This window comes from Coturnix japonica, chromosome 1 (assembly GCF_001577835.2).
Source record: "Coturnix japonica isolate 7356 chromosome 1, Coturnix japonica 2.1, whole genome shotgun sequence".
Lineage (NCBI taxonomy): Eukaryota > Metazoa > Chordata > Aves > Galliformes > Phasianidae > Coturnix > Coturnix japonica.
The window spans coordinates 32934070-32954843 of NC_029516.1; the positions used below are offsets into that span (position 1 = coordinate 32934070).

At 39.9% G+C, this 20774-nt stretch overlaps 1 protein-coding gene across 1 annotated transcript in view; it reads left to right on the forward strand.

Annotated features, from left to right (window-relative positions):
• LGR5 (leucine rich repeat containing G protein-coupled receptor 5) overlaps window positions 1-14501 on the forward strand; it is a 79013-nt gene extending 64512 nt beyond the window's left edge. The window contains exons 12-18 of the mRNA XM_015855892.1: window positions 679-744; window positions 953-1024; window positions 1947-2018; window positions 3564-3689; window positions 7818-7963; window positions 8681-8764; window positions 10604-14501. Coding sequence (XP_015711378.1) covers window positions 679-744; window positions 953-1024; window positions 1947-2018; window positions 3564-3689; window positions 7818-7963; window positions 8681-8764; window positions 10604-11694 — 1657 coding nt within the window. The 3' untranslated portion in view covers window positions 11695-14501. The remainder of the gene's footprint in view (window positions 1-678; window positions 745-952; window positions 1025-1946; window positions 2019-3563; window positions 3690-7817; window positions 7964-8680; window positions 8765-10603) is intronic.
• Window positions 14502-20774: the final 6273 nt, after the last annotated feature.

A 20774-nucleotide genomic window follows, 5' to 3' on the forward strand; every position in this document is an offset into this window, starting at 1 on the left:
TGCCTGGGCTTGTTTTTGATTAGTTAGATTATACTATAAATCAGTCCAGATGTTTCAGTTATTCTGTAATTTGTTGAGTTTTGGCTCAGGTCTTTTTAAGAGCTTTTTTTCCTCGTGTAGTGATTGATTTCAAAGTTAGTTCTCATATCTTTAACCACAGCACTCAGTTATAAGATGTAACAGTTCTAAGAATCCGAGGCAATACTGCTTAAACACATAGAACTGAAAGCTAATTGCAGTCCATTGTCATTGCTGCCAGAAAAATATAGGGTATTCTCAGACAAAATATAAATATACGTTTAACATATTTGTAAATATATACTTATCATGCATTTTAAATGGATTAAATATTTATCAGAAGTTTAATATGATGAAGATGAAGTCTGTGATGCAAAGCCAGTGCTCCCTATAAGCAGACAGCCAACACTGTTACTGTAAAACACTCAGAAGTCTGCACTTCAGCAGGAAACTGACAGACAATGCAAGGAATTTGCAAAAGCAGTATCTGGAGTTAATATATCTTTCCTTATCCCCTCAGTTAGAAATTAAAAGCTGACAGATGAGAGATAATAACTGAGTCTGCTCATTTCTATTCTCCTGTAAAGTAAGTTATTTTTGCTTGAGCATGAAGAGAGTGTTACATTGAATGTTAATCTTTTCTTTTCTTGTATATTACAGAGATTTGTCTTATAATCTGCTGGAAGATTTACCCTGCTTTACTGCATGTAGAAAGCTACAAAAAATGTAAGCTTCAAACTATCCTAAAATGCCTAAAAAGAGGCATCTAGATAGAATTTGCTTAAGCATCATTAATTCAATTACTGCTGACCAGTTTCACATACCCAAATACGTACCCTTATAATGTACTGAAGTGGATCATAAGTGGTCTACAATACTGCCTAGTGTCTTCTGGGTACCTTTCAAACTGACAGAATTTTTATTACTGTTTCAGTGACTTGCATCATAATGAAATTGATGAAATCAAAGCAGATACATTCCGGCAGCTGGCTTCTCTTCGTTCTCTGTGAGTACAACACTAATGGTGGTTCACCTTGGTGCTCAAACACATGGGGTATATTCGCTATCTATTCACTGTCTTTCCACTGTCTGCCACAAGAAATCCTTATTTCTACTTCACCTTACTTTGACCTTTCATCCGTTAAGCTGTAATTTTGAAAGCAGAATAAACACTGTTTAGTATATGAACAACGAATTCAAACATGCAAACTTACAGATATAAAAGCTGTTGCTTCTAAATATTTATGATAGAGGCTGTCACACAGCAGCAAAATGTAATGGAATATTGGTGGGAAGGTTCAACCTCTACTGCTGTACCACCAACATCCACTTCTGATTGCATGGGCCAAATTAATAAAATAGGAGGTATTAATTTCAGAGCAGCCATCGTAAATTCCAAACTTACATATGTTTCCAGTGTTCATACAGACACTGAAGAATAATTCTGTAGAGCAATTACTAATGAGTATTTGCAGGATCGAGCCAGTACATACATAATACATTATGTAGCTACTTTTATTCATTTCAGTTTTTCCTGCATAGTGACGTTTGTGACTAGAAAGTTAAATCTAGTGACAATGGATTTGCTGTTTCTAGCCATATCATAAGGGCCTCTTAGAAGTAGTCTGTATACCCCACTCCTCTTTCTGCTGCCTTGGGAAACTGAAGCAGACTGAAAACAACTGAGTTAGACTGTAAGGGGCATTAAGAAGTCTTAGAGAATGTTGTCATGTTAGTAACTAACACCATTAGCTGACTAACATAATGTTTAAAATTTCAATAAGATTTTGCAGCATGGGATTTGCAGTTTATTGAAAATATTTGCATGTAATTAATACCTTTTTTATATTTAGGCACCCTAATCAAGTGTATGAAAACTTCCATATTCACTCAGTGGGTATGTAATTTTCCACTCACTTTTCTTATAGGGATTTAGCTTGGAACAAAATTAAAATTATTCACCCCAGTGCCTTCTCCTCTTTACCATCTCTGATCAAACTGTAAGTATTTATATATCTTCTACATTTAAATGTTAACATTTTTCTTGCAAGAGCATACAAAGCACTGGTAACTTGTTAGTTGCCCCACTCGGCAGAAATAGAGGCTGTCTCTGTTCTAATCTTCTGGTCTCTCAGATCTGTATCTAAATGTCTGCTTTCTTGTACTTCACCAACTCCCATAGGTATTATGGCAAAGCTGCATGTACCACTGAGTGTAATCATGGTGATTAGGGCTCCATGAAACATATCAGTGTATCTATCTGTCATTCTTCTTTCAATTTATTAGTCCTTTACTGCCTTTTAACAGTGGGGCGGATGCCTTATTATTCACATATCAAAACTAAGGAAATTGATTTAAAATTAAATTACAAACATTGTTTCTCATTGCATGGAATAGTTTTTCTTCTTTAGTTCCTTCAGTCAGAGTAGTTCATGGACAAAACACCAAAAATCCAATTTTGCAGGTCTTATAAGCACTTCTGTCTTTACTTTTTCCTTCTTCTCACTATAATTGCAATACCTCTATAAGGTGAATCCCTAGGGTGTATCCTTGGGGACAACATGAAAGAGAATTCCTCTGGAGTTACCTTGCTCTGCAGTTGTTCACAAATGCATGCTGACGGGTGTCTGATCACAGATAATCCAGGAGTTTGATTGGGGAGTTACAGGAAAGAAACATTTGAAAAGAGGCATTAATTTCTTTTGATGGACTAAGCCACCCCTCTGAATGGTGGACTGGAAAATGTCCATGAGGAGAATATTGCCTATGGCATCCTTTTTGAGGGATCCTCCTTAGTGCTTTCTTGCAGGAGTATGGGAACGTCATGCTGCCAGCAATAAATTCTGCCTTTGTTCAGTAGCACAGAAAAACCCTTTGAACATAAACCACACACATAAACCATTGTACCAAGTGTTACCTGAAATGCCACTTCTGTAGCCCTCATCTGAATGAAGTCATGGTAGAGTTCAGCAATTCAGTTGGACCAGAATTTCACCTTTGGTATTTAACTATGTTGTGAGCAGTAGGACATATGCATGCAAAAGTACACGCACATTAAACATAAAAATGCTGAAGACCAGTACATCAACAAGTCTCCTATTTTATGACTAGCCCTTTAGATTTAGATGTCCAAGGGACAAGAACTATAGTCCACCCATAAAAACATGCCAGTGGCATCAGACTCTCTTTTCTTCTTCTCAAGCACTGACCGTCTTAAGTATTGCAGTGTAGACTGCTACATGAAGAGGACTGAAACAGCTTACTGACTAAGTGGAAGGGAGAGGGAGTTATAGAAAACAGAATGCATCTGAACTTCTGCCTTTGCTTACTTTACCATCTTCCCTTGATCACTGTTAGGTTTCTGCTGTAAATATAGGTGTACACTCCCGAGTGCTGTTGTGGTTTTGCTCTGTTGACTGAGACTTGTGTATAACATGGTTGTTTTTGATCGGTTTGGAAAACTACATCCTGTTTTTCCAACATGACACTTCTAGTACTGAATTAAAAGAGAACCCATAAGCTGATTTTTATTTGCTGTTATGCAGGGATGTGTCATCCAACCTTTTGTCCTCTTTTCCTGTGACGGGGCTACATGGTTTAACTCATTTAAAATTAACAGGAAATCATGCACTACAAAGTTTGATATCATCTGACAATTTTCCTGAACTCAAGTGAGTATGTCATTAAAACTAATAAGCTACATTTGTGTTCATGTGCAGTGGAAGGTGTGTCAGTGTGTAACGCATGTTGTTTCATATTGTCAGTCTTTGATCTGTGCTATTAAAACCAAAGCAAATATGATAAAAATGATAGTCTTATTTTATTGTGCTCACTTTTAACTGAAGAAACTGAAGTGTTTTGAAATATTAACCCCAGTACTTGGTTAATATGAGCCACATCTGCTTCCTGGTGATATGTTTCAAAAGCTGTTAAAGCAATATTGCTAGCACCTTAGTGATATGTCTTTCTCTTGGCCTGTGCTTACAGAATTTCCCTTGTGTTTAGAGAGAACTCAGTAAATACCAAAAATACGCTACTGAAGTTTCAAGATATTTGGCCATTTTTTTTTTCTGTAGTATTTTGTTTAAGATTCAGACAACACAGAGCCATAGAATGACACAATTGCAGGTCTTAGAGGGGACCTCAAGAGATCATTGAGTCCAACCACCCCCCAAAATTTTGCCATATTACTTAAACATTTTGATGCTAATAATTTTCTACTCGTTTTGTGAAACGAGAAGGTAATGTTGTCTAGAGATTATTCACAGCGCTGCCAGTCACTGCATGACCACAGAGAAGTCACAGTAAATAATTTTGCCTCTGATTTCAGGAATCTGTGGGGTGTCCCTTAACTTTCCCTTGATTTTCATGTTTTAATTGGAGGATACAAACTGAAAAATATTTTTTTCTTCACTTTAATATAAAATTTTTGATACCATAAAATTGAAAACAGTTCAACAGTATGAATGTAATTACAGAATTACAGAGTGGTACAGATGAGAAGGGAACTCTGGATGTCATTTAGCCCAACCTCCTGCTCAAGCAGAGCCACCTGGCGCCAATTGCCCAGGCCTGTGTCCATACAGATTTGAAAGTCTGCAAGGAAGGCTCCATTCTTATATCCTCACTAGATTTGCATTTTGCGCTGGAAGAGTTCCATAAGTCATTATGTACAGACAACTCAAGAAGATGTGCTACTGATGGAAAGGACTGGAGTTTGTGTAGTTATAAATAAAGGTGTCATGAGCAGAAGTAGGGAGATGATTAAATGTTTGAATAAAGCACTGGATAGAACCACACTGGAGTACTTCTATGATGGTATTTTAATATAAATAGAGAGAAGAGCTGCAAAAATGATTCAAGGGTCATGTGCTTTAAAAGACTTAATATACTCAGTATTTGTAGTCTGTCACAGAGGAGATTGGCCAGTGTGTGAAACTACTTTATAACATAAATGTTCAAAGTACTAGAGGCCTTATGTAAGTCTTCAAATGAGTCTCAGAGGTCAAGAAGCAAGTATCATATAAAGTTGTGAATGTCTGAGCCTGAGCTTCTGCCTGTTTTTCTTCTTGCACTGACCTTGCCAACATGTTGAGGCAGGTGATAATTCCAAAATAGAAAACATATAGTCCATAGATATGGACATATAAACATATGAAAACATAGAGACCATGTATATACTTGCAGTGGTCCTAGAACCATTTGCTGTTTAACTGAATTGTACAGCTAAGATTTTTTGAATTCTTTTATCAATACTATACTTATTGTGTTTGGTTTTTTTCACTAGATAAATTACATATATATTGCTAAAATGCAACTACAGTGTGTTTAGTTGGAATGAGTAATTAAAAATGAAGTGTCAGGCAATGGCTTAATTCTTTAAAAAGATATAAGAAGTATGTCTGATATATCTAGAGCTGATTAACATCTGTAAGAGCAAAGTATATCCATTCAGGATAGAATAGGGTAAAATCCTATCCTGGATCCTTTAGGACTTGTACCATACATTAAAACGAGGCTAGGACTTCATGCGGGATCATTGCAGACAGTGCATGAAGCACCAACTTAAACAGAGATCTGAAACAAAATGAAATTTCACCCTTTCTAATTGTTGGAACTAGGCACTGGTTACAACATTAAAGACAAATTCCTGTATAAAAGCTTCTTGCTCATCTAAATGGATCATTGCTGTTCAATACACAAACACATCAAAGAGCTGAGCATCATCTGCCCCACCTTCAGCAATGGCTCAAGAATGCTCAAAGAGCCGAGCCCAGCTTGCCTTAGCAAGCTATGAGGAAGTAAAATCACACTGCCAACCACTCCTTCGCTCTTTATCTGATGCTTTGATTCAGTGCTGTAAAGAGCTCAGAAACTAGCTCCATCTGTCATAACTGTGCATTCCCATTCACCATCAACCAACCCTGCACCTTTGTGAGGTGGAAAACAACCTTGTGTTCCCTGCTGTTTGATCTAAAATCAGGAAGCGTTAGTACAGCCCCTTCTTGAGTACTGTGCACAGCTCTGGGCTCCACAATACAAGGACATTAAAGTCCTTGGAAACATCCAGAATAGAGTAACAAAGCAGGTAGCAGGGCTGGAGAGTATGTCCCATGAGGAGAAGCTGAGGGCACTGGGCTGCCCAGCTTGGAGAAGAGGAGGCTGACCTCACTGCTCTCTGCAGCTCCTTGCTTTCACTTCTTGAACCTAAAACACCCACTAGCTATTTCCACAGCTCTATTAATGACTTCAAAAGGTTTAACACCAATTGTTGCAGTGATCACCCCATAGGAATTTCAGCGTTTCCTTTTCTGAAGTGTTTTGTGTTGGTTTTTATTTGTTTTTGTTTTTGTTTAATTTACATGACTGATTTCTTGAAAGTAACCTGGTAGTAAGGTACAATTTTATTTTGTTCTTCTTAATTTAAGTCAGAATAACATTTAGTCACATCTTTGCCTCTGAAGGTTTATTGCTCTCTTGAAATTAAGTTGAATTGTTCGGTTTCTCTATGTTACTACTGGGGATCTGCAGATTAAATGTCTTTAATTCCAGTGCATAAAGTATACATCAAGAACAGAAGGAGTAGCCTTTAGAAGTTGTATATATGTAGTTCTTCCATACTACCCCAGAAATTGCACATCCACAAAGAAATGGATTTGAAAACATACTGGAAGTCAGTAATTTTCTGGCAATAGAAAACCTCACCATCTTTGAAAAACGCCAGTACCCATTTTTGTGTTAGGAATTCCAGTTTTACTAAAGAAATGAGGAATGACCATCCAGTGTCCTTCAACGTCTGTGCTCATTCCTGTGACAATTAATAAATATGCTGCATTTGTGATTCATTCACCTTTCAGTTCAGAACACTACTTTCTCGGTCTGAATACAAAAGGCAATCTTCTTGTTGCCATTTTACTATGAAAAGTATTTGATGTGGAGACATAAAATATGAATCCAAAAATAGATCTTATTTCCCAAAACTGGAGAAATTCCATTTGGGAAATGAGATTTTTGTTCTGCCTGTTAGAGAGGTTAGGCACAGTCATGATTCGAAACTCTTCGAAAAGGCTGATAATAGCAGGACTAGGGGAAATGGTTTTAAGTTAAAAGAGGGAAGATTTAGGTTGGACGTTAGGGGGAAGTTCTTTAATAAGAGAGTGGTTAGGTCCTGGAACAGGCTGCCCAGGGAGGTTGTGGATGCCCCGTCCTTGGAGGTGTTCAAGACCAGGTTGGACAGGGCTCTGGGCAACATGATCTAGTAAATGTGTATGTTTGGTGGCCCTGCCAGGCAGGGGGGTTGGAACTACATGATCCTTGAGGTCCCTTCCAACCCGGGTCATTCTGTGATTCTGTGTGATTCTGTGATTCTGTGATGATCTTTTGGTTTTTTAAAAGAAACCATTAAGAAAGTAACACGGAGAGAGCGCTGAGTTACACTGAAAAACTATTAAAAGACAAAGTAGAAATGGAACTCTCAGAGTAACATTCACTCAAGAGTAAAAGTCATGTCTTCTACTTCAATATCTCCCGTGAAAACATGTAAGAAATTTCTCTGGGCCTTTACTACAAGGCCTTTACTACAAGTACCCTAGAAATCATCTACATTTCTGGTGGGGAATTCTATCTGTGAATCTTCAGTTTGCATCATCATGATTGATTTTTTACCCATAAATATTTTTACTTTCAATTCTGGCTATTTAACCAAGTTAATTTGCACTAACATTAGAGAGAAGTACAATGAAGTATCTGGTGCTCTATGCCAATATCATTCAATGGTATATTTCAATGTTCTTCTACAGGGTCATGGAAATGCCATATGCTTATCAGTGTTGTGCCTTCGGAGCTTGTGAGAGCCACTACAAAATCTCCAGCCAATGGAACAAAGATGAGAATAGCAGCACTGATGATTTTCCCAGGAAGGATATTGGGTTGTTACAAATTCAAGGTAACTGTTACCTTTCATTTTTGAATCTCCCTGAAGGTTGTGGTTTTTCACGTGAGCAGCCTGCAATTTTAATCTTATCCAATACTCTTTCACAGTCACAGAGGCAGCCTCTTCCTCTCTTGCCTGACAATATATTATTTGAGCGTTCCTATGCTCAGGGAACTCATTTTGTCAGGTACCAAGAGTGCATCTGTTCTCCAGAGCAGAAATTTATTTTTCTCCCCCTTCATCAGAAGTTCTGTTATTTGACTTGTCATATAAATGCATGCATACATGTTATACCAACCTACTGTGCTGTCTCCACTCCTGAAGACTAGTAGGTCTCAGAGTTCAGGGCTAGTTCCAACAAGAACAGAGCCAAGAGTACATGCTGGATCAATGACACACAAAGAAACGCAAGAACCTGGGTTAAATCTTAATAGAGGGGCACAGCAGTGGAATTTGTATTTTTAACTCCTTCCTACACAGTTGTCACACTGCAAATAAAGGAGAAAGCACCTTTCTGAAAGTGATTGCTTTCAGAGAAGTGATGATGCCAGCTTTTTAAATAATCCTGTGTAGAACCAAGGAAGCATAATGCATCTGCTTCTGCTTACAGTTTGGCAGGCAGAGAGATGAGAATAGGCCTTAAATACCCAGGACTTTTCTGCAGCTTGCACAAAAAGAAATATTCCTGAAAAATGCAGTGTCAAATCTGAGTATTTTTCTCCCCCACAGACGAGCGTGACTTTGAAGATTTTCTTCTCGACTTTGAAGAAGATTTGAAAGCTCATCATTCAGTGCAATGTTCGCCTTCTCCAGGTATAGAACTGCCAAAAGATGGGAATCTAAGAGCAATGTTACTGGATATTTTAGATGCAGTAACAGGGAATCTAAGAGCAATATTACCGGATATTTTAAATTCAATACCGAACTCTGAATCTGAAACTAGGATGGGTACAATGTATGTGCAGTAATGTGTTGTACAATAATACAAAATTCTGCACAAAAGTCTGGAAAACTCTGCAGATACTGAATTCATCTATGAATGTACTAGAAATTTCACACAGTTCTATGGCAGATCCTCTCTCTTTTCCTTTTCAGAGGTACTGGTCCCCTTATGACAGGTTTATAAATACCTGAGGTGTGGGAGCCATAGTGGTGAGGCTGGTCTCTTTTCAGTAGTGCGTGGAGACAGGACTAGGAGTAATGGGATGAAAGTACAGCATAGGAAGTTCCGCACGAATGTGCGGAAGAACTTTACAGTGAGGGTGACGGAGCACTGGAACAGGCTGCCCGGGGAGGTGGTGGAGTCTCCTTCTCTGGAGATATTTAAGACCCGCCTGGACGCCGACCTGTGTGACGTGGTGTAGGGAGCCTGCTTTGGCAGGGGGGTTGGACTCGATGATCTCTAGAGGTCCCTTCCAACCCCTAAAATTCCGTGATTCTGTGATTCTGTAATAGTAGAACAGAATCTTTGCTTTCTCTTACCTTTGCAAAGCTGAAGTAATTCTTCTTTTCTTCCTTTTTTTCTTCTTTTTTTTTCATTCTTTTTTTCTTCTAAATGGAATTTTCCCAGATCTCATAGGATCTCAGTCCAAACTAGTAGATTACAGTTCATTTGTCTTTTGAAGATGGGATATTTAGTATGCATTACTTCAGTGAGAATGATGGAGATGATGACAGACTTAAAGATGGCACCCACATTTTTCATTCTCAAAAACTTGCCTTTAAGGATCCATGCCAGATTCTTGACAAAAGATTAAAAAAATCATCCTGAATTTATTCAGAATTTATTTGTTCAAAGAGAGATTTTCTATTCTTTCTAACTCTCCATGTATTAAAGTTTTCTTCCTCTTGCGTTGGATGTTGAAAAGTAAGTCTGGCCTTTAGCTTTAAAAGGTCAAAGTCATTTGAGTCACCTCATACAATCAGTGAGGATAAGAAAATGAAGAGCAAAGCACTTCTCTGAAAAGACACTGCAAAGGGGTCTGGGTGTGTGTAATGACATGCTGTTAGGCAGCCAAAGTGTATCTGTCTATATCCATTACATCAAACTTCACCAGGACTCATTAGCAACTTGTTCTAGTTTAGCAAGAGAGATCTTTTTCAGCTTCACATCACAGCATTCATTGAAACTATGAACTGGATGTTCCATTCACTAAGTAAGAAATCCAGTCAGTAGTTTCAGAGGAAAGTTTGGCTTCCAGCTACTAGTTTAACAACAGTAAAATATGTATCCAGTTACTAATGGAAGAGGCAAGCCTTCAGGATTTTTCTGGGAAGCTTCCTGTTGCCCCACCTGGTGTTCTGCATAAATATAAGCCCATAGTCAGTGCAAAAGGAAGGTGTAGCTGTCCTTTTCTTTCTTGAAGAATTTTTCATGGCAATCACACTGTACTTGTACTAGTAGATTAAAAACAAACATCAAAAAAAAGAAAACAAAAATGGAATATTCAGGTTGAGGGACAGACTCATGCAACGTGCATATAAGCAGTGTGTTATTGAGATTTGTTATTACACAGAAGAAAGATAAAACATCCAGATCTCCTTTTGGAGTAAAATTCTCTGCTTGGCTACACTAAGAACAAAGTGAAAAATTAAGTTTTACTTTACATGAGTTTTCCTTTCTCCTTTTTTTTTTTCCCCTTGTCTTTTCAGGTCCCTTCAAACCATGCGATCATCTGTTTGGTAGCTGGCTGATCAGAATTGGAGTATGGACCATCGTTGGTTTGACCTTTGTTTGCAATGCGCTGGTGACAGCTACAGTTTTCAGATCTCCATTGTATATGTCCTCCATAAAGCTTTTGATTGGTCTAATAGGTATTGTAAATGCCTTGATGGGTCTTTCCAGTGGAGTACTGGCTAGTGTGGATGCATCAACTTTTGGTAGCTTTGCTCAGTATGGAGCACAGTGGGAAAGTGGAATTGGTTGCCAAATGACTGGTCTTCTCTCCATTTTTGCTTCAGAAGCTTCCATTTTCCTCCTTACCCTGGCTGCGCTTGAGCGTGCCTTCTCGATAAAGCATGCTACAAAGTTTGAAACAAAATCCTCTATTGCTAGTGTAAAAATTGCCATTTTCTTTTGTTTTATGTTGGCATTAGTCATTGCAGTGATACCTCTCCTCACTGGTAGTGAGTATGGGGTTTCTCCACTTTGTTTGCCATTACCATTTGGAGAACCCACTGCTATGGGCTACATGGTAGCGCTAGTATTGCTGAACTCACTTTGTTTCCTGGTAATGACTATTGCTTATACAAAGCTCTACTGCAGTTTAGAAAAGGGAGAACTAGACAATATTTGGGATTGTTCTATGGTCAAACATATAGCCTTGCTGCTTTTTACTAATTGCATTCTTTATTGCCCTGTAGCCTTCTTATCTTTTTCCTCCTTACTAAATCTTACCTTTATCAGCCCAGAAGTGATAAAGTCCATCCTGCTGGTGATTGTCCCACTGCCTGCGTGTCTAAACCCACTCCTTTATATATTGTTCAATCCACACTTCAAGGAAGACTTGGGAAGTTTGCGAAAGCAAACTCTCTTATGGAGGAGACCAAAACATGCTAGTCTGATCTCTGTGAATTCAGAAGACATAGAAAAACAATCTTGTGACTCAACACAAGCACTGGTAACCTTCACAAGTGCTAGCATATCATACGACATGCCTACCAGCAATTCACTCATGCCATCGTCTTATCAAATGACGGAAAGCTGCAATATTTCATCCGTAGCATTTGTTCCATGTCGCTAGTTTCAGCGGCAATGCAGAAAATATTTATGTTTACAAAATTTTTTAACCCAAAAGTAAGTATGGGTGTGTGTTTTCAAGCTAGAGATTGCCTCTGAATTACTGTCACATGCATCACAAAACAGATGATGACTAAAATCACAGCAGGCTGAAAATCCAATAGTTTAGCCTTCTGTTTCAGAGCTACTGGAATGAAGAGCAGGTGGATGGTCAAGAGCAAAAATACTGTGCTGAATCAGTAATGTTTTTCTTCAACACACCACCTGGCACAGTTTGTTTCGTGTTATGGCTTTTTTGTTATTTTTTCCTACTTAATATAATTTGATCTTAATAATAGATATTCAGTGCCAAGTCTGTTTTTATAAATGCCTGCATGTGGCCCTTGTTCAGCAAGGTATCTAAGTGAAAGAGTAGTCCTGTTGGAAAACCTAAAGGTTTTTGCAGAATATACTTCAATGAAGCTCCTTGTTCAACTGATAAAGTCCATTTAATAGTTTACCTGCTGCTGGGTTTGGTTTTTCAGAAGTTGTCTGACATGACAAAGTATTTGAATTGCCAGCAAAATCTACAGAATTAATATACAATATAAAAGCAATTAATCAAAATCCTGATAAGCACTTAGAATGAAATCATAAATGGCAAGCCATTGCTACATGAGTATTTTTTTTACTAAGCTTCTGCACAATCTGGTCATGAATTACCAGCATGCCAGTAGAATTACTGTTGGTAATACTGACAGATTAGACATTCATAGAATTTGAGGGTAGGAAATACTACGCAGAAGGTCACGAATACAGGCAGACTGGCGTGTTGAGTACAAATAAATGGTATGAAAGGCACTCATACAAAAACACTGATGTAAGGTCAGTCGTCTAGGAATGAAAATGATAGTCCTGCTCCAGGCATTTCTAGAAAGCCTCTCCAGGTCATTAGTTGAAGATGTGGAGGTCTCTGTGTCTTTTCAACTAATAGTTAGGTACAGGAATACAAGAAGGAGCGAAGGTTTTGTGATCCGTGTTCTTAGCACTGATGCAAGCACCACAGGAATATTTCAGACAGTTTTTGTATTCACATGCTATAAAGAACATTGGGAAAGTAAAACATTTGAATGCCACAAATATATATATATATATATGTATTTTTTTAAAAAAAAGAAAAGCTTATCAAATAAGCAGCTTGACCACAGTTTGTAAGTAGCTACTTCTGGGAAACAGAAGTTTGAAAGAAAGGACTAAGTCAGGAGGAGAAGAATCTGGTAAGATCCCATGGAGGTTGATGGTAGGTGTGTATACACAGCATAAAAATAAAGGTGTGAATTGCTGACAGTAACGGTCATTGCCAAGTAGAACAATTCGCCACGGCTTGGAACGAAAACTCTGTCACTGAGGAAGTTCAAATTGGATACATTGCCAAAAAAGGTTTTGGAGCAGCTATTGGAATTCAGGGATGCCTGATGGCATTAGTTTAGGAGTCGGTTAGATTAGATGAACATAGAGTTACCTCTCTTGATTGTAATATGTTAATACTTTGCTGAATCATGATGTGTACATTTACACATCAAGCAATTAGGTGAGAAGACTTCAGACCTTTTCCAAGTGTACAGAGCTCCCTTCCTTTGCCCAGAAGACAAGCAGTCTTTGACCTTGGCTGAGCCATCAGAGGCTTCCAATCATCTTTTCTTAGAGCTGGCATATTTTGCTCAAGTGAGCTGATCATTTACGACACGGAAGTGCACAGTTTTGTTAAAAATAGCTCCCAGAGGAGTAACCTTTAATAGCCCAGTAATCACTTCACAGTTAATGGCCACTCAACTTCTAGGTGAATGAGACTAATTTTTGAACATTACCACAGTTAGGCTAGCCCAGTAATTAAGGAAATCAGTTACAGATGGTCGCTGTTGTTCATGTGTTACTGTATATGCAACTTTCTGGGACCCGCAGGATGGATTTTCACAGTGAAGACTCTATTGCCAGCAATGGATATGCCTTGGCTTTCTTGTCCACTCACACTGGCATATTTGCAGTTTTGCAGTTACAGATGGCATCAGTTGACTTTGGCTGACAGGAAAAAAAAAAAAAATGAACCAATGCTGAAATTATGTATGATAAAGTCAGCTGAGAACTTATCGGAATCCTTTATCTCTTGTGGGTTTTGAAGCAGTGCAGCATACAGCTGGGGAATGATGCCTGAAACCACTTTGAATTAAACAGAGGGTCAGTCAACCATTGCACAATACCTATTATCATGTTTACTTAGCTTTAATTTAACTGGGGTCTGTCTGTGCTGCGCTGCTTAATGTCAGTGAAATTCCTTTCAGCTCGCTATATTTAAGAAGTCTGTGAAGTGATTTGAGAATCAAAGTAATGTTATAATTCTAAAGACTGGTTAAAGAAAGCTTCTTTTATCAAAACTTTTTTAGCTTGCAGAAAGTCCTAAAGGCTCCATGTCTTATTTTTATAAGCATGTTTGAAATATTTTGATCAAATATTTTAAACTTGAAATTGTTAAAATTCATTTCATAGATTTTAAAGTAAAAATTTGTAAATATAGAACTGTATTTATTATTACAGTGAAATGCAACTCCACTATAGGACATGAGATTAAGCCCTGTACAGTTTCGTATTGATATTTGCTATATTTTCTGCTCAAATATATTACTAAAGTCATTATCTGTAAATAATATAATGTAAATGTGTAGTGATTGTAAATAGATGATGTGCTTTCTTTTCTACCGGTGTTCCAAACATATGTCAGTTGTAATAAAATGTGTCTACACAGTAAAGAGCATTTAATCAGGGCTTGACACCTCACAACACCATGTGTATCACCAATGAATCCTTCCCAAGATATTCTAATATTGATGCAAACATCTCCAGGTGTCCAAAATTCTTGGCCAAGTATAACTGAAGGGTTGTGTGCTCTCACTGTGTGCCCTGGGGAGCAAAACAACATTGGAAAACAGTGTTTCATTTCAGCATGGACTGAATCTTCTACGAAAAAAAAAACAGGTTCTGGTCCCTGCTGTCTGTATTTCAGTGACAACCACTGATGGCTGCCATCTCAGCTCAGACTGTGTGACACAGGCATCCACCAAGTCACACAATGAAGGTACATGCTGTTGCTTGGTAGACATCCGACCTCTGTGGGCCACACGGGACGTGAGAGGCTGCTGTACTGGCTGCTGGTGTGTGCAGGACAGCAAATTCTTCCATATACATCTTCATTTTCTCCCCAGTGCCGTACGTAGCAGGCAGAGCTGGTCATTCATCTGGCAAAGCTAAGATTGTTGTGCAAGTAGTTTGATTGTGCACATATGGTCCCTTAGACACAAACCATTGACCAAGTCTGGGATTAGGAGTGGATCCAGCCACACCTGGGCTCCTTACCTCTGCGGTTCAAGGAGATGAGAAAGCAAGGGGGTCCACTCTGAGCCTTGTGACTCAATGGGAGGGCCTCCTGTATGTGCGTGTTTAACACTCCCCTCTATGCAGTAAATAGACAATTGTATCCAGCCATCTCAAATCTTGCTAAGTTGCTGTTAAATCACTACATAATATTATATCAATAAATATATTCCTGCTTCTCTCTTACGAGTGAAGTGCATAGTGCAGATGTTCCCATTTGCAGCACCTACAAGAAAAGCAGAAGTGGATAAAGATCATGCTTTAGCTTTTAGTGGAGGAGAAGCCTTTGGTAACCTCGTAGTTGTTCTTGGTCTCAAATTAAGACCTGCTCTTTGTGCAGTCCTTGCTGCTTCTGCTCTAGGCTCGCATTCTGGCCCATTGACCTTCATATAGAAGCCAGCAAGAAAGCTGCTGCTGCACCAAGTCAAACCGTCTCCTATCTGTATCCTCTGTAATAGGAATTACAGCATTGGGCACCAGTTATTTCCTGTGGCTGCTGAATGAAACACTGCCCCAACAACAATCTCATTATCAGGCATTTCTCTCTCATCAGTTTAGGTCACTGTATGAAAGTTAAGTTAAAGACTTGCTGAAAACCTCATTAGCCAACCACTGTAAGGAAAATCTTAAATTGTTTGGCAGCAAAATTAACATGCATCCTCCAGGAAAGCACGGGAAGTCACAAAAGCAGAGATAAAGGAGTAAGAACATGAATACGGGAAGGCAGACAATGAAAGACCTGAACTAGGATCACAGCAGCAACAACACTGTTAGGAAATCTTTTGCTGATCTGTGGGGCATAATAATGGCACGAAAGCTCATGTGCTGCAGGAGAACACAGCCCACAGCCTCCAGGAGAGCTGCACCCTCCCACCAGCAAAGGATTGGAACAACATCTTCACCAACCACAATAATCAACCCGTGTTCTCTTTCAGTAGCGTGCCAACAATAATTCTGCAAGGGATGAATTTATCATTCTCCAACAATGTTATTGTTAAAAGTAATGGGATGTTATTGCGTAATATTGAAACTAAGCTCAGGAAGTTGATTCAACACATACCTGTCTTTGCTAGAAAAGAATCCCAGTGCTAAGAGACTTGAATTTTTAGAGGAGAATGCAGATTTACCCATGCTAATAAATAAGTAAAGAAGGAGTCCCATCTCTGTACCTAACACAAACATGCTGGAAAGGAAAGCCAGTATCAACATTAAGAACATCTTGTTAACATAACGAGAATCACAGACTTCTGCTCCAGTGAGTCCAGAGACAGAGGAAACATGAGGATATTCCTCCCATAAAACAATTTGTTGTGGCACTGATAAAATTATCTAAGGATCCAATCTCAGCCACAGTTAAAAACAAACATTAGAAATATTCCTCTTGAGAGCTGGCCCAAAGTCAGGAATCCTGAAAAGCTCAGTCACAGACAAAGGGTCCACTCAGAATCCCCATTTCATCTTTTCACAGGTGGCAACATTTTCCACTTGTCAAGCAAAAAAAGAAATGCCTTCATTAGCAAGGGGGGAAAAAACTGCCCATCTGTGGGGACTAAAAACTTCCACTAAGTATTATACATGCATATATCAGGGGTCTTCAACTGGCTTTGAAAGTCTCAGGACTGCAAAACTAATACTTGAAGGAAGTTCCAAACATCTCCTTTTTCATCTGGAGCCATTCTTGATATGTAATCATTGTTTTGACAGGTGTCCACACTTATTAATTTTGTTCCATGCATAATGAGAAAGTCTCTCTATCTATAGATTTCACTGCAGTTATCATCAGCATTTCCAATTAACGACCTTTTTCCTTGAGGAAGAAGCTCTCCCAGTCTTCTCCTGTAGGAAGAAACACAGTCTATTGTGGAATCCTCCCAGGCCTCTTTTTCTTGTAAGCTATGAATGTGAAATCCAGAAGGTTTCATGTAGTCAAGGAATGAATTCTGGGATCTGAAATTGATCTGAAGTCTGCAATGGTCACAAGTGCCTCAGCACTTCCTTCCTTGAACACAGTCATCGATCAGCAAACAGAAGGGGAGCTAAAAACATTGCTCCAGGGAGTACACGAGAGAGACTGGTAAGGGATATGTAAACCATGACATTCCAACCAAGGGGAAGAGACGGCCATCAGCATCTTCGTTCCTCAAGTGAGAAGATAATTATTTGATTTGATTAAATGAATCATAGAGTCATAAAAACGCTAAGTTTGGAAAAGATGTCTAAGATAGTTTAGTCCAGCCATCAGCCCAGCACCACCATGCCCACTAACCATGTCCCTCAGTGCCTTCTCTTTGCCAACAGAGCTGGAGCACCTACACAGAAGGCACAAACTCCCTGCCCCCTCCTTGCTGTCCTCATGGGCTGTGAGCACAGAGCCCAGCACCATCTCTGGCCTTGCAGCTGTGACCACAGCTGACTCCATTCCAAGGACGTGTCCTGCTAACAGCACCAGCCGAGACGCCGAGAGGGAGCTCTTTGTGTCTGGGGGACAGCGACATTCTCGCTGGGGTGATGTAAGGCAATAACATGCGTGCGGTGGAAGCACACCTAGGAACACCTGCAGCAGAGCCGGAGTGTACCCCTTATCAAAAAGACAAAGAGGCAGTATGCTCTGCTAGAGAAAAACACCATTTCACTGTAATAATTGGCCAGGAGGTGAAGTCAAAACAGACTGGAACCTCTGTAATATCACCAAGGGTCAGAAAGTTCATGTGATTACCTTAGGGCCCCTTCCAACCTAAACCATTCTGTGATTCTGTAAGAAATATTGGCCCAACTCTAAGAAGGCAAAGACAGAGGTGCAATATAAAGGTTGGAAGGTGGCATTCGACTCTGGGAAGAAACAGAGGAAAAGTTAACACTTGCAGAATACGAAGCTAAAGCAGTTAAAAATCTCATAAAGAGCTTCATTCCCAAAAGCAGCAAAGAGAAAGTGAAATGGCGGGGGCAGTTGCATGTGTTGCACTCACACCAGGCACAAGGGAAGACTGACAGTACTCCACTGCTTTTGCTGGGGAGAGAAAGATCTTTGGCCTTAAACACAGAGAGGTGTCTTCATCACAGGTACTGACAGGCATCAGAAAGAATATGAACAGCCAATACAGGAACACTTGAAATGAGAAATGCCTTAAAAATACTTCAGCTTTACGCAGGCATCAAAACAATAAATCGTTGCGGTTTGTTGGGTTCATCGGGTGTTACGAGCTGTTCAAAACCCAAATATTTTCCTTCTATTCACTTGGATAGGACTTGATGTGTGTGCTTGTATAGAACTGACACATTTCACAGTTTTTGTGTCTCTTTTTGTTCGAGGAACATTCAGAAGTTGTATTGATGAACATGGTTTAGTGGGGAAATACTGGTGACAGCTGGACGATTGGGCTGAATGATCTTCGAGGTCTTTGCCAACCTTGGTGATCCTGGGATTCTATGCAGGGCTCAAGAAATTACCAGCGTTCATAGTTTAGTTCTATCTCTGAGGATTCTTTTTCCACCACCAAGAGCCAACAGGTGCTTTTGTTTGTAAAACATTCTCTCTCCATTCCCCATATTCCTGCCACAGCGCTCTACACGACGCTGCTGATGTAGGGAGGGCTTTCCAGGCCCTTAAGCCCTTGTTCCATTCTTGGAGGAATTTACAGCTCTAAGAAATCCATTTTGTAAGCTGTAAGTGAACTGTTCACAGTATTGATTGTTCTCTACATCCATTATCATCTGTGTCAGGAGGGCACTCAGGAGCTTCAGACACGGAACACATCCCTCCGCTCTAAGCGCTGTATAAAGACAGTAGGAAAAATATTGCTGGGAGCTCGATGCTAACTCTCAGCACAAATCAGCATAAACAGATAGGGAAAATGGAAGAGAAAGCCCACAGGCTTTTCCAGTGTGGAATGTGGAGGCTTTGTGAGAACCTTCTGCACTTCAGTGATTTTCAGCAAGCTTCTATTTCCGCACCAAAGCTTCTCACGTTTGTAGGCAGCAAACAGCACGGCCTTAAAAGTTGTTGCTTTATGGCAAGTGAAGAATTTCACATCAAACCTGGGACCTCATAAATGGATACCCTGGGTCTGATTATTTTTTATTTTATTTTTTTAAGGTAAATAAGTGATAAACAATAGTGCCATTGTCCAGAAAGTACAATTCTTACACCGAGGGCCTTTCATAATGAGAGCAGCATCATAAAAGTGCTTTGATCTATGAAGGATCAAATATCTTTGTTCTCTATTAACATAACTTTCTTTCCCAATGGAACACAGAGAATTCCTGATAATGGCACTCCATTAGGATAATTAGAAAAAGATTGTTCAGCTCTATTTCCCCTCTTAGAGCTCCCTGGCAAATTTCTCTTTCGTGTCATTCAGATTTTCTACCCCAAATATTTCTGTCATAAGGAAAAAATTTAGAACTTTCACGTTTATGACTCAGAAGTTGCGGCTGCCAATGTGATATTAAGCAGCCATTAGGGGATTCTGAAGAGGGAGCCATGCTGAAAATTAAGCCATCACCTTTTAAAAACCTAATAATTTCTTTTAATGTGACCAAGATTTTAGATAAGTGTGACATGGATCTTTTAACAAGGTAGCGGGAATGTGCCTGGCTTTATTCGCAAGGGAGTAACGAGACAGCGGTCCAGGAAAGGTTGGCCCCAAGGGACTGGTGGGTGTAGCACGACCAGAAGCAGGACTGTATGGCAGATGACAGACAGAGGAAGACACTTGTTAAGAGAGTATTTCCAGACATCCCAGCAGAAACCCCGATGTCTTGCTCTGTCCTGCAGTGGCGTTGCCTCACCCATCAGGGATACAGACATGAGGCCGCAGACAGAGGGGCCCAACCAGAGAAGCCTTGTTTGGCCCCACAACCTGTGCCACCGTGCCCACACTCACTGCTGTGAAACATCTACCACTCACCTTCCCAGGTTCTGGTTCAGTGAGTGACCCCTCATCCAGAACCTGCAGAAGGGAAGTTTGAGGGGACTGCCTATGCAGATTTGGGGAATTCTGGTCGAGGGGACACTCGCAGCCTCTCCTAATCTGGTGGTGAAGCAGACGGGCACAGGGCTGGAGATGGGATCCTCACAGGCTTTGGTGGATTTCCACCTGAAACATGGCATCCTTGATCAGCAAGATGGATGCCAGTCATGGTAAAACACTCCAACCTGCAGAAAGGAAGTAATCCATGAAGAGATCAACTGATAATGCTGATCAAAGGGTGCTAACATCATAGGAGAAAAGCATCTCATCAGTCTCTCTGCAATACTGTAGCCCACAATGGCGTGTGCTTGGTGCCTACCTCTGAGCCCACTTGTGCCACCCAAACCCTGAAGCCTTGCAGGTGAGGAATTACAGCAGGGACATGAAAAGAGACTTCAAAAGTGAAAATGTCCTGGAAATATCTTGCAGCCTGTTTGCATTTGACATTTCGTGCAAGCCGGGGCACTAATCACCATCACCACCACAGTTTCCATAAAGCCGTATGGAAATACAATTGCTTTACTGAGTGAGCATTCCCTCTTTCACCCTGCATTAATTATTTACTTGTTCTTATTCACTGCAGCCCTGAGGCCAACATTTCATGCTGGCTTGGGGGACCTGAGGGAAAAGCAATGAGTGGAGCACCACAGTGGGAGTGAACCCCATGTGAGAGATAGGCCCATAAGCCCAGCTTGCTGTCCCTAGACAG